Below are 14,775 nucleotides of genomic sequence, written 5' to 3' on the forward strand. Positions count from 1 at the left end.
ACAACGCAATAAGTTCTTTTTAACAGACAGAAACGAAATATCTAATATTTCAGTTCATAAAGCTACCAGGCAGCCGGATCAGTACTTCCAAACTGTCTTGGTGTAACAGAGGTGTTACAGGAGTGTCATTGAGGGATGGCTATAGAAACCAGTGGTTTTCACTTATTCATTGTTGGGTTACTTTCAGTAAGTTACGCACGCGTCCCTCCCACGTCCACAAGGATCGCTTGAAAATTGATCATTGATAGGGGAGGATCAGTATCTACATATAACGCTTGGGCCTATCAGAATTAGGACTTGGACAATACCCAAAAGGAGGGTTCATGTTGACTTGTATTTCGGTCAGTTTCGTGTAATACAAGTTTTGGGGAATCCGAAGTGTTTTTCTGATGTACAGAAATCTATGCATTTTCAAGGTAGCACAAGCAATGTACTATAATTCTTTTTTTCTTCCTTCCTTTTCACTTTCTTTCTCATCTTCTTCAAGCCATGTACTCTTGTATTCTCAATGTCTGAATCGATTGTTCGTATAACTGTGAGTGTGTTAAACGTTTCTTATGTTTACTTACAAAGTGCTGAACTGTTTGATTTTTTGTTCGTTTGTTCGAGTTTTTGGTGTGTTTTTGTGTTTGTGTGTGTTTGTTTTTGTGTTTTTTGTTTATTGGTTTGTTTGTTTGTGTCTTTTCTTTCTTTCTTTTTTTCTTTCTTACTTTCTTTCTTTCTTTTTCACAGAAGGTTACTGCTATGATGTCCTTGTATTATTTTTCGTTATTTTCATGTTTTGTTTGTTTGTATATTGCAGCACATTCAGCCTACAGCAACGTTAACCGTTTACCGTCAACAGTTGTATTCATGTGCAAACGTGCATGACTGCATGGCCGTCAGACAAATATTGAGCACATTGACCCGTAGTCCACTGTTGACCATTGACCGGATTTAGCTACATAACCAAACGTGCCACCCTTCACACCATTACCAACCCGACCGTCGACCCCGAACGGCGACTTGCTTTTTACCCAGTGTCGCACCCCGCGATTCAGCAGTGTGTGCCGCCCCGCTGACCCTTTTATTTGTTTTCCAGCATCGACCCACAACAGTGTTCTGCAACGTTTAAATGACGGCGCGCCTAACCAGTTCCAGGGCTACCCGATTCAACCCTGTGACAAGCGCTATGTGCTGGCACTATTGAGATTAGACTTATTGGGGGGAAACAACACGGCTCACACAATCCGACAGAAAAGTTGGTCAGTATACATATATATGTACCAGGTTCTTGAAAACGATAGTACATGTACTAACAGCTCTCGGACCGAGTTCTGAAATGTTCCCAACTCTGAACGCTGGACGGATGTGTTCTTATCCTGTTTATTGACTGTGAACAGTAGATCGACATTCTGTTTTGAAGGTATGTATTTGTGTGCGTACCTTTTTGTGCCCTAAAGAGAAGGTAGGTCTAACAACAGTTCTGGCATCGAATTATGAACGCTTTAGAAGTCTGAACATTGCCCGGAGCGTAACTGTTGTTATTGTGTTGCTAGTCTGTGGTCAGTAATGGACTCGGACATTGTGTTTGAGAGACACTTTTTGCGATTTCCGCACATCTATATTTGCGTACCGTTTAAAATGACTAGACAAACAGTAACAACAGTTCTGGAATCGATCAAATAAATCCAAAAACAAAGAGACTGCCAACGTTCCAAAATTCAGAATAAAAAAACAAGAAAGGTAAGTTGCTGGAACGTTTGTTATTGACAAAACAATACATTCACAGATATTTCGACCCAACGGTCTTTTAAGTGAACAGACAAACAAATATTTACACAAAACTTATCTTGATAGTTCTATCAGTTTACGTCCACTCGTCAGGAAGCCGAGTAAAACTCGTGACGAGTGGACGTAAACTGATAGAACTATCAAGATAAGTTTTGTGTGAATATTTGTTTGTCTGTTCACTTAAAAGACCGTTGGGTCGAAATATCTGTGAATGTATTGTTTTGTCAATAACAAACGTTCCAGCAACCTACTTTTCTTGTTTTTTTTGTTCTGGAATCGATTTTTATACGCTTCCGAATTCTGACCACTTGCACTTCGCTGTTGTGAGTCATTAATACCGTGGCTGACTTAACAGTAATGGATCTTGTGTTTCGGCGGCTGTTTTTTTTTCTCGGACTTAAAAATATAAATCGAAACTTGAGTGCTGTTACACTTCGGGTTTTGGTTTATTATTGATACGGTGGATTGGACAGAGTGGTCAAGTGAAGTTCTGGTCAGTCAGAGATTTTGCTCAAGGTCTGGCTCTTGGGCTAGGTAAGTAGACTGTTTATTTTGTTTTGGGTAAGTCGTATGCCGGAACGGTCAATCACACACATAGGGTTGTATGCATCAGTGAACGCAAGACGTGTTGACATACAGGGAGAAAAGACACTAACATACTGGCAAGCAGACACACAGACTCTATCTCACCTACCCCCCCCCCCCCCCCTTTTCACTCTCTAACACTCTTGCTAAAACACAAGCATACACACATATACAATAGCACACACACACAGTTTGCCAGCCATGATTGGGGTTGGCTCATGTATAAACATGTATACTAAAAAAAAAAAAGTGGCTGTGACCCCGACGTGATTCGAACACGCAACCTTCTGATCTGGAGTCAGACGCGCTACCGTTGCGCCACGGAGTCTCGCTGAGATACAGCAAGCAGCCGTGGCTGGTAAAGGTAGTCGCCGGTAAAAAAAAAAAATAAAAAAAAATCTTCGCGTGTCTTATAAACAATGATACGTGTCATGACAATAAAGTGTATTTCTTATTCCTCACACCCACACCCACACACACATACACTTAGCCTTCCATGTTATGGGGTTGGATCGTGTGTACCGGTATTTGAAAAATTAAGTTTTACCAAAAAATAACAACTTTGACCCCGACGTGATTCGAACACGCAACCTTCTGATCTGGAGTCAGACGCGCTACCGTTGCGCCACGGAGTCTCGCTATAAGAGAAGCAGCCGTGGTACTGTGTGTAATGGTAGTCGCTGTTAACCCGAGGCTGCTACGGCTGTCTCCATTGCCCTGTTGCCTCAGTCAAGCCAATAGTGGACAATGAGAGATTGATATGTGTCAGTGTCTGTCTTTATGTTAGACCACAAGCAGACAAAAATACAGACATGAACAGACAGACAGACTGACTGATGATAGGCAATGAGACAGGCAGACATAGTGTGTGTGTGGGGGGGGGGGGGGCTGATTGTGCGTGTGTGTGTGTGTAGTGTGGGGGTGATTGTGTGTGTGTGTGTGTGTGTGTGTGTGTGTGTGTGTGTCACAGTGTGTGTGTGTGTGTGTGGGGGGGGGGTGGCATCTTTTGCCAGTAGAACTACGTACTATGTCAAAATGCGTTCAAAACTTGTTCAAAAGTGGAACACTTCTGTTAAGAATGTACAATTACAGAAGGGAACAAGTCGCGAAAGGCGAACTTACTACATTTAGTCAAGCCGTGGAACTCACAGAATGAAACTGAACGTAGTCCGCCGCTAGTGCAAAGGGCAGTGAAAGTGAAGAGCCTGTTTGGCGCGGTAGCGGTTGCGCTGTGCTTCATAGCACGCTTTACTGTACCTCTCTTCATTTTAACTTTCTGAGCGTGTTTTTAATCCAAACATATCATATCTATATGTTTTTGGAATCAGGAACCGACAAGGAATAAGATGAAATAGTTTTTAAAACGATTTCGGAAATTTAATTTTGATCATAATTTTTATATTTTTAATTTTCAGAGCTTGTTTTTAATCTAAATATAACATATTTATATGTTGGGCGTGACAAACTGAAAGATCCCTTCTTTTCTCTATCGCCAGAAGAAAAACAAGTCGCGTGAAGCGAAATGAATACATTTAGTCAATCTGTCAAACTCACAGAATGAAACTGTACGCACTGCACCGGCCGCTGGTAGCTTGAAGTGACAAGCAAGTTTGGCGCTGTGGCGTCCAGAACTTAATAGGCAACCGCGCTTCAGTTTCTCTATTCTTTTCAACTTTCTGAGATTGTGTTTAATCCAAACATAACATATCTATTTTTTTTAAATCAAGAAATGATAAAGAATAATTATGCTGAAATCTGTTTTGGATCGATGAGAATTTTCAGACTTTTAATGACCAAACTCGTTAATTATTTGTCAGGCCTTAAAGGTCCTTGTCTACATTTTTATACCGAAATCGCCATTTGACCATTAAAATGCAGAGTTTATTATCTACAAATATCAACAATACACCCCCTTTCGATCAGGAAAGACGAAGCCAGTGTAGCCGTTTGAAAATTCATTATAGTATTCCAGCGTAGTACTCATAGTAGGATATCCTTATTTGGAAAATGCCAAGCGCAAAACTCCTCTCAAATCCCGTGCATTTCGTGCGTTTAAAAAAAAGCTTGGACAGCGCTCCAGTGTCAAACTGTTGCTGCACTTGTTTGGGCGTGGCTGTAAGCATAGTGACATGAATTTGATTGGTCAGTATTTTTAGGCAAAGCACATGTTCTCAGCAAACAGAAAACAAAATATTGGAAGCGTGAGTCACGCTACCCAAAAATAAAATCTTTTTTTACATATATTTTTTTTTCTATAACTTTTTTCCCCATGGTTCATTCATCATCTGACATAACTGTTCAGCGAAATCTAACCATACGATTATTGAACAAAAGCAAAAATGTAGACGACCACCTTTAATATGTTTCGCAATGGGTTTTTTTCTCTCTCAAAAACATGTATATCTAAAACTAGAAAAAGATCTGTGACCCCGACGTGATTCGAACACGCAACCTTCTGATCTGGAGTCAGACGCGCTACCGTTGCGCCACGGAGTCTCGCTGACCACCCTCAGTTAAAACATTTAGTTAAAACTTGACGAAATGTAAAAATCACCGCAAATACAAAAAAAAAAAGCAAAACACAACGAAAACAACGAAAGAAACAAAATTCAGCAGCCAGGCAGGTTTTTTTGCTGACTTAATTGGATTTAATTTTTGTAAAAGTTAGGCTGACTGACTGACACCTATGTCAACGACCATTTTTAAAGGCACAGTCCTTCCCGTGTAGACTACTCGGTTCGTCATCTTAGATTTGACCAGGCTTTTACATGGAGTAAGGCCATTGTTCTACTTTTACACAAACAACAACAAAATCTTTAACCTACGTACGTGCTTACAATGCAGATTGGGGCTTGCTGATGAAATCATTTCTTTCATGCCATAAATCAACAATTTGGGTGCTCTCCACGCAGAGCGTCTTACCTGACATCAGAGTTAATCTTCATTTGGTTTACGTAATGAAGGCACTCTGCCTCCCAGAAAAGGTTTTGGAAAAATTGAATACCCTTTTATTTTATTTTTTTCTATGGAAAAAGAAAAACACAAATTAAAAAGCATTTGAGAAGGTTAAACGATGTGTTATGAAAAATCAGTATGAAAAGGGAGGCTTTAAAATGGTTGATTTGAAAGTTATGCAAAGGTCCTTTGTATGTGAATCTGTGTCGATTACAAACATCCTCATCTGAAAATAGATAGACATGTGTACCATCCTTATTGCTGTCACAGTTTGGAAAAGATTAATTATGTGTGTTTTAAGTTTAAAGTGCATTGGAAAGCGCTGAAGGGCCTAGTTTTGATTAAACCCTTATTTTACTTGGTGTTTACTGTGTTTTTTTCTAATTAAACCCTTATTTTGGAGAGAAGTGTTTGTTTGTTTGTTTTGCTTAACGCCCAGCCGACCACGAAGGGCCATATCAGGGCGGTGCTGCTTTGACATATAACGTGCGCCACACACAAAACATAAGTCGCAGCACAGGCTTCATGTCTCACCCAGTCACATTATTCTGACACCGGACCAACCAGTCCTAGCACTAACCCCATAATGTCAGAAGTCAGGCGGAGCAGCCACTAGATTGCCAATTTTAAAGTCTGAGGTATGACCCGACCGGGGTTCGAACCTACGACCTCTCGATCACGGGGCGGACGCCTTACCACTAGGCCAACCGTGCCGGTAGAGAAGTGTTAAAAGTTTGGATTCAAAACAGTTGTAATATGACATATAATGATGTTTATTCTGAATATATGTGGAATAATAACATGATTGTTTTTTTCAAAATAACGTCTTTTTACGCGAAAATATTTCCCTTCAGGCAGTAGAATATATACATCATTTGATAATTGTCGCAAACATTTGCATTGGAAAATACCGTTACGGTAAACCTATGAACATTTGTTGTATTTTTGATTTACAATTAAGATTAATTAAGACAGTTCGACTGAACGGTGCTATAGTGTAAATTTCATTGGAAAAAACAACCCAATGAAGAAAAATGTTCCCCGAAAAAAATAAAACCTAAAGAGAGAGGCAAAAAAGAAGGGTTGAAGCAGCCTGCATGCAATAGAGGTCACAGACACACAGACACACACAGACACACACAGACACACACAGACACACACACACACACACACACACACACACAAACACACACAGACACACACACACTCAGACACACACTCAGACACACTCAGACACACACAGACACACACAGACACACAGACACACACAGACACACACACAGACACACAGACACACAGACACACACAGACACACAGACACACACAGAGACACACACACACACAGACACACACACAGACACAGACTCACACACATACACACACACAGACACAGAGACACACACACAGACACACAGACACACACACACAAACACACACACACACACAGACAGACAGACAGACACAGACACACACAGACACACACACAGACACACACAGACACACAGACACACACACATAAACACACACACATACACAGACACACACAGACACACACAGACACACACAGACACACACACAGACACACACACAAACACACTCACACACACACACTCATCCACACACACAGACACACACAGACACACACAGACACACACACAAAGTCATCAGAGTTAATCTTCAAAATTAATTCCACCCCCACCCCCCAAAAAAAACCACAATAAAAACCACCAACAACAAAAACAAGACTGTACACAGGAATGAGTCAGGTTATTAGGTGTTGGTATGTGTCCAAGTGGCGGGATGACCTTGCCCCCTGGAAAAGCCATGAGAACGTGCCTGTACACTGTGACAATAGAGCCTTTATCTATGCACTTTAATTGCACCCCTCCCCTCCCCCTCCCTTCACCTCCCTCCCCAGTGTCCACCATAGACTTTATCGCGACTTCAGCCCCAAAACTGATGCACGCACCGCTGCTTGTGTGTATTCAGACCATAATGGGTTCACACCAGAACTTGATTTTTTTGTATGGGACACACGTACGGTGAATTAAAGGCACAGTAAGCCTCCCGTAAACCATCACAGAGCTCCCCGCCGGCGTCTACATACAGTACAAGCATACTTCCATTTGAACGCTCACCGAACGGGAACAACCTGGCTGCTTTCTGTCGAGCGTGAGAAATTTTCAAAGAATTTAATTTCGTGGACTTGGTCCTCTACAACAATGGCGCCTCGTTTTGGTGCTGGACGGCTGTTATGAATATTCCCGGACAGTAAGCCTCCCGTAAACCATCACAGATACTGTCAGAATTGTACACACAGTACAAACACCCTTCCATTTGAACGCTCACCAAACGGGAACATCCTAGGTGCCCTACGTAAAGAGCGAGCAATTTTTAAAGAATTAATTTTTATGCAGGTTGTCTCGAACACTTGTTGGACCCATCCTGAACTCAGGTCAAATGAGTTGCTTCCCTTCGGGTCTCATTCTATCGAAGTAAATTGGCGATAGCCGTGGATCGATGATTATCAGAATGTTTTTGGACCGTGGTGCGTTTTTGCGCTAGACCTAACTTTTAAAATCTAACTAATAAATTGACAGCTTGTTACACAAACATTCTTTAATCATAAAAGAATTCTTTTTTCATCAAGACAAGATCAGTACAATTCGAAGTTGTGAAAGTTTAAAAAAAACAAACCCGGAAGCAGGGTCACGCAAGGGTCGTAGCAGACGACGGTGTATGCATATCGCCGTTCCTCTCAACAGTCAAAAGCCATCGCTAGAGTTCTTGTGAACCACAGCCGTTTGTTTCGTGCATAAAAACGTGCTATTGTAGATAAGCTGACATCGAGTCGCATTCAAATCAATCAATCAATCAATCAATGAGTCTTATATCGCGCATATTCCGTGGGTACAGTTCTAGGCGCTCTGCAGTGATGCCGTGTGAGATGAAATTTTATACGGCCAGTAGATTGCAGCCATTTCGGCGCATATTTACCTTTCACGGCCTATTATTCCAAGTCACACGGGTATAGGTAGACAATTATTAACTGTGCCTAAGCAATTTTGCCAGGAAAGACCCTTTTGTCAATCGGGGGATCTTTAACGTGCACACCCAATGTAGTGTACACGGAGGGAGGTTCGGACACCGAAGAGAGTCTGCACACAAAGTTGACTCTGTGAAATAAATTTCCGCCGAACCTGGGATCGAACTCACGCTGACAGCGGCCAACTGAATACAAATCCAGCGCGCTACCAACTGAGCTATATCCCCGCCCAAATGACTAACTGACGACTACATTGTGAAAAAGGGAAACTGGATCACACGGGTTCACGATAGCTCAGGGGTAAGATAAACCACGCAAAAATACATTCTTTGAAAATTGTTCGCTCTTTACGGAGGGCACCTAGGATGTTCTCAATCGTTGAGTGTTTAAATGAAAGGGTGTTTGTACTGTGTGTAAAAGCCTGACCGTATCTGTGATGGTTTACGGGAGGCTTACTGTGCCTTTAAAGGGTGTTGGCGAAAGCGGGTAGCGGATCTAAACACAAAACTACTATTTCCCACACAAGAGATCCCGACAATGAAGGAATTCAAAAGCCCTGGGAGGACCGTTACCAGCAGTTTTCAATCATATCATGTCAGCTATTAAAATCTTGCTTTGAAGTATTTTTTAGCGTATTGAAACCGTTTTTGTTGAATCTGAATCCGCAAGCTATATTCAATTCACGGCTAGCAATTAATTGGATTGACGTCTTTACTAATCTCTAAACCGTTAAATCAGTCCGATGTTCACGGTAGCTATAAAAAAAAACCTTTTTGACATTCTTCCTGCATGCTTTGAATGAGGCAGGTTATGTTGTATTCAGGAGAACAAATCCACCGCTCTTTCCTAATGTGCAATGCTGCTTTTCCAACATTGCTGAAATACTGTGAATTTAGGCAAAACAATAACAGCTGACAGAAAATGGTAGCATTGATGAATTCAACAGAAGTGTGAAGAACTTGAAGGTCCAACGCACAAGTTATTATACAAATTGGCTGTTAAGAAAAAGAGCTCAATGAACAACAAGTCGCGTAAGGCGAAAATACAACATTTAGTCAAGTAGCTGTCGAACTCACAGAATGAAACTGAACGCAATGCAACGCAGCAATACTCGTAGCATCGTCAGTCCACCGCTCATGGCAAAGGCAGTGAAATTGACAAGAAGAGCGGGGTAGTAGTTGCGCTGAGAAGGATAGCACGCTTTTCTGTACATCTCTTCGTTTTAACTTTCTGAGCGTGTTTTTAATCCAAACATATCATATCTATATGTTTTTGGAATCAGGAACCGACAAGGAATAAGATGAAAGTGTTTTTAAATTGATTTCGAAAATTTAATATTGATCATAATTTTTATATATTTAATTTTCAGAGCTTGTTTTTAATCCAAATAGAACATATTTATATGTTTTTGGAATCAGAAAATGATGAAAAATAAGATTAACGTAAATTTGGATCGTTTTATAAAAAAAGATTTATTTTTTACAATTTTCAGATTTTTAATGACCAAAGTCATTAATTACTTTTTCAGCCACCAAGCTGAAATACAATACCGAAGTCCGCACTTCGTCGAAGATTACTTGACCAAAATTTCAATCAATTTGGTTGAAAAATGAGAGCGTGACAGTGCCGCCTCAACGTTCACGAAAAGCCGGATATGACGTCATCAAAGACATTTATCAAAAAAAATGAAAAAAACGTCTGAGGATATCATACCCAGGAACTCTCATGTCAAATTTCATAAAGATCGGTCCAGTAGTTTAGTCTGAATCGCTCTACACACACACACACAGACAGACAGACAGACACACACACACACACCTACACACACACACACACACACACACACACATACACCACGACCCTCGTCTCGATTCCCCCTTCTACGTTAAAACATTTAGTCAATGCTTGACTAAATGTAAAAAAGGTGACCACATGAGTGTGGTTATTCCTTTGTTATTTCACAAAATAGGCTGAAAGCAAAAACAAACAAACAAACTAAACAAACTTTACTCCACCCAAAACCCACTCACTATGTTTCAGGGGAGAGCGCTCTGGCCGACAGTGCCCCTTTCAGTGGCTCTTCAGGATGGTTCTTCGCAGCCTGAAGAGGCATCTCCGTCTGGTAATAGTGCTCTACCTCCTGGCTTTCCTCTTCCTCATGTACTTGTGGCAAACGGGCAGTGTGCCCGCTAAAACCATCTACGACAAAACTTCGCTGCTGTTCAGAAGCCCCGCCTGGTCCCACAAGGATTCCTTACCTCACAGTCCTAAACTCGGAGACACCTGGAGAATCCTGAACCTGGACAAGTCCTCGAATGGTAGTGACCCATACCTCTTCATACCAGCTGAAAGGGAAAATGGCACTGCAGTTGATGGGGTGTCGCCTGGCGGAGGAGGAAAAGGAGGAGGAGGAGAAGGGCCAGTGGGAGAAAGATGGACAGGAGGAGGGGGTGTTAGCAGTAACAGAGGACACGAAGACCGTACCCTGAAAGCAAGACTCTCCTCCGTATTCACCTCCTCCCTGGACTGCCCCAAGGAGCTTCCCCTGACCTTTCTGGGCATGGACGGCCAAACAGCGGACCTCAGCCAGGACCCAGCGTGCCCCTGGATCAAATCCTCCGTCAGGAACGCGGAGCACAACTTTGTGGCTCTGGGCAACGAGATGGCCGTGCTGAGGGATGTGACGCTCAACCCCAAGAACTTCCAGGGCACGCGGGGAGGGGAGGAGATCGCCAGCGTCTTCGGCCAGAAGGAAGGCTCAGAATACTTCAAGGTGCAGCGTGGCTTCTTCTCCCTCCCTTGCAAGGACCCGCCCAAGGACGTCAAGTTCCACGTGGAGAAGCAGAACTACCGCCGCTCCAACCACCTCAACGACTGGCTCAGCTCTCTGGTGTGCACGAGCGACAGTCGGGGCGGAGAGGATGTGGATTTGGCCGCTGCAGCAAGCAGCAACAGCAGCAGCAGCGGTGACGGAACGACAGGCTTGAAGGTAGGCATGGTGGATGTTGCGCGTGGCTACGTGCCAGGAGTGACTCTGGCTCTACAGCGTTACGAGTACGCCAACGTATACCACACCATGCTGGACTGGTACAACGCCTTTCTCTCTGTGGTCATCCTGGGGATCGACCCCCAGGCCGCAACCTTCATCCTGGTGGACGGTCATCCATGGGGCAAGCTGGACCCGACCTGGGCCACCATGTTCGGCGGGAGGTCCGTGTTGAGAGCCGGGCACCTACCCGCGGAGACCACTTTCGAATGCATGGTGTGGGTGCCCAACGGTTACCATTGCCCGCTGTTCGACACAGGGAGGACCCAAGTGCCTTTCCTTCCTCAGCTTCGGGAGCACTTTTTCAGGGTAAGTTTCATTTCTTATTTAATCTTGTCAAAAACGTCTGAGTAGCTAAAAATTGGGCAGTCACGGATCTTCCCACTATTTCGTGTACCCTTCGACGGGCGCAATTGCTTGCTTGTAAGACGCCGGCCTCCAAAGCGGAAGGTCGTGGGTTTGAATCCCGGTCAAGCCTGGTGTGTTAGGGTGGAGATTTTTCCCATCTCCCATGTCAACTTATGTGCAGACCTGCTAGTGCCTTATTTCCCTTCATGTGTACACGCAAGCACAAGACCAAGTGCGCACGAAAAAGATCCCGTAATCCATGTCAGAGTGGATAAAAACAGGAAACCCAGAAAAGTATACAACATGCTCTTGAAGTTGGATGAGAAGGATAGACACATTTGGGCCACCAATATTTGCCTGTGTCTGTATGGATACGGATTTGGTTTTCTAAGAGAAGACAGTTTAGCTAATTCTTTTGTTTGTTTGACTATTCAGGCAAAAATAAACGATTTTTGTATTCAAAATTGCCCAGATATCTATGATGGTTCACATTTTGGTGTGCACAAGAAAGACGATTATCTTTAAAGATAAGATAAATCATTATTAAGTCCTGCGAAGTTATCCTCATGGAAATAGGGGTTGTTCTTTCTTTATTTATTTATTTGGTGTTTAACGTCGTTTTCAACCACGAAGGTTAGGCTATATCGCGACGGGGAAAGGGGGAGATGGGATAGAGCCACTTGTCAATTGTTTCTTGTTCACAAAAGCATTAATCAAAAATTTGCTCCAGGGGCTTGCAACGTAGTACAATGTATTACCTTACAATAGGGGTTGTGTTTTCCCTGGGAAAAGCGGGCTACCTCATACATGCAGAAAGGCGCAGTGTTTATTTGTTTTTGTTTTTTTGTCCTGCGTACGCGTGTTCATGTATCCAAGCACCGAGACCTTCGTGCGCAGGGCCGGCAGGGGGGGGGGGGGGGGGGGGGGGGTTCGGACTCTGAAGAGAGTCTGCCAAAAGTTGACTATGAGAAATGAATCTCTCGCCGAACCCGCGAATCGAACCCAAAATGAAAGGGATACTGATAGCCAAAAAGACAACAACAAGAGATACACAGTTCTGACTGTGGTTCCCAGTGACAAACACCACACCAGGAACACCTTAAAGTAAATGTCTGAGCGTTAAATTCTTCACATTTTAACATAAGGAGACCTTTGCGAGTTGCACACCCGACTTAACAACCGATATATATATACAATCAACGCTTCATTGATTTTGTGCATACAAAATCTTGGAGCGCTCTGATGGTAGAGAACCCGTAACACGCAAATAAATCATTTGCACCATTCAATCTTTCTTCTTGGTTGCTTTAGGTGTCAATCGTGTGTGTGTGTGTGTGTGTGTGTGTGTGTGTGTGTGTGTGTGTGTGGTGCGTGCGTGCGTGCGTGCGTGCGTGCGTGCGTGTTTGTGTGTGTGTCTGTGTGAGTGTGTGTGTGTGTGCGTGTTTGTGCGTGCGTTCGTGTGTGTGTGTGTGTGTGTGTGTTTGTGTGTGTGTGTGTGTGTGTGTGTGTGTGTGTGTGTGTGTAAGAGAGAGAGAGAGAGAGAGAGAGAGAGAGAGAGAGAGAGAGAGAGAGAGAGAGAGAGAGAGAGAGAGAGAGAGAGAGAGAGAGAGAGAGAGAAAGACATGTCTGTGTGCAACAAACATCAACGTTTCTACAATTTCTTTTGTATAATTTATTGGATCTTTCTTCTTGGAGGCTTTAGATTTTATTTGTGTGTGTTTGCAGACCTACAAAAAAAGAAACCCATATTTAGCTGCCTCACTCAGTTGTTGTCAGTCGAAAACCCACGAAACACAACGCACGCATACGCGTTCATGGTATATCCCCCACCCTTCATGCTCTTTCCCTCGCGGGTTTGAGTTGGCATTAATATTAGGTTTCAGTTTTATCGGAATTTACATAATCGTAAAAAACTTTCCCGTTTATTTGTTTTGTGTGTGTGGGGGGAGGGGGAGTGTGTGTGAGTGTGTGTATGTGTGTGTGTACGTGCGTGTGTATGTGTGTGTGTGGGTGTGTGTGTACGTGCGTGTGTATGTGTGTGTGTACGTGCGTGTGTATGTGTGTGTGTGGGTGTGTGTGAGTTTTGCTGACAAGGCATCAGGAATCGATTCACAATCCTCGCTTCACTGATTTTCTGCATTGAAAAACCCATGCAGCGTTCCGCAGGAAGAAAAACCGTTACACGCAAATAAACCACAGTTTTGCACCGTTTATCTGATTTTCTTTTGAGTTGCTTTATATGCACACAGGGTTGAATGGGACCGGGAAGAATTGGCATCCATCATTTGCTCTTCATTTGAATGAACTTATTGTGTGTGTGAGTGTGAGTGTGTGTGTGTGTGTGTGTGTGTGTGTGTGTGTGTGTGTGTGTGTGTGTGTGAGTGTGTGTGTGTGTGTTTGTGAGAGTGTGTGTGTGTTTGTGTGTGTTTGTGTGTGTGTGTGCGTGTTTGTGTGTGTGTGTGTGTGTTTGTGAGTGTTTGTTTATTTATTTGTTTGTTTGTTTGTTTGTCTGTGTGTTTGTTGCAAGCATAATTCATTTAGTATGACTCTCGCTCTCTGTTTGTCTTTCTGTCTGTATGATATTTCTGTCTCCGGCTCTATGTGTGTGTGTGTGTGTGTGTATGTGTGTCGTCTTTAGTTTATGTCTCTGTCTGTCTGTCTGTCTGTCTGTCTGTCTGTCTGTCTTTTTTGTCTGTCTGTCTGTTTCTGTCTCTGTCTCTGTCTGTCTCTGTCTCTGTCTGTCTCTCTCTTTCTCTCTGTCTCTGTCTCTGTCTCTGTCTGTCTCTCTCTGTCTCTCTAGCTCCCTCTAGCTCTACCTCTCATTCCCTCTCCCTCCCTCTCTCCCTCTTTCTCCTCTATCCATCTATTCATCCATCTATCTATCCATTCTAATTGTGTTTAAATTGTGTTTACAGTCATACGGGGTGCAAGCCAGCCCGGGGCCCGAATGCAAACGGTTACGCTTGCTGCTGGTGAGACGACGAGACTATCTGGCTCACCCTCGCAACCCCAAAGGCGTGCT

General features: G+C 43.2%; 1 protein-coding gene and 3 non-coding genes across 4 annotated transcripts in view; 1 reads left to right on the top strand and 3 right to left on the bottom strand.

Moving 5' to 3' along the window:
- Window positions 1-2,614: 2,614 nt before the first annotated feature.
- Trnaw-cca (transfer RNA tryptophan (anticodon CCA)) lies at window positions 2,615-2,686 on the bottom strand. Its single transcript has one exon. It is a non-coding gene; the product is annotated as a tRNA-Trp (tRNA).
- Window positions 2,687-2,921: 235 nt separating this feature from the next.
- Trnaw-cca (transfer RNA tryptophan (anticodon CCA)) lies at window positions 2,922-2,993 on the bottom strand. The gene has a single exon. It is a non-coding gene; the product is annotated as a tRNA-Trp (tRNA).
- A 1,789-nt stretch (window positions 2,994-4,782) lies between these two features.
- On the bottom strand, window positions 4,783-4,854 carry Trnaw-cca (transfer RNA tryptophan (anticodon CCA)). The gene has a single exon. It is a non-coding gene; the product is annotated as a tRNA-Trp (tRNA).
- Window positions 4,855-10,404: 5,550 nt separating this feature from the next.
- LOC138965551 (uncharacterized) overlaps window positions 10,405-14,775 on the top strand; it is a 6,695-nt gene continuing 2,324 nt past the window's right edge. The window contains exons 1-2 of the mRNA XM_070337736.1: window positions 10,405-11,714; window positions 14,669-14,770. Of these exons, the coding sequence (XP_070193837.1) occupies window positions 10,446-11,714; window positions 14,669-14,770 (1,371 nt within the window). The 5' untranslated portion in view covers window positions 10,405-10,445. The remainder of the gene's footprint in view (window positions 11,715-14,668; window positions 14,771-14,775) is intronic.

This window comes from Littorina saxatilis, linkage group LG4 (genome assembly GCF_037325665.1).
Source record: "Littorina saxatilis isolate snail1 linkage group LG4, US_GU_Lsax_2.0, whole genome shotgun sequence".
NCBI lineage: Eukaryota > Metazoa > Mollusca > Gastropoda > Littorinimorpha > Littorinidae > Littorina > Littorina saxatilis.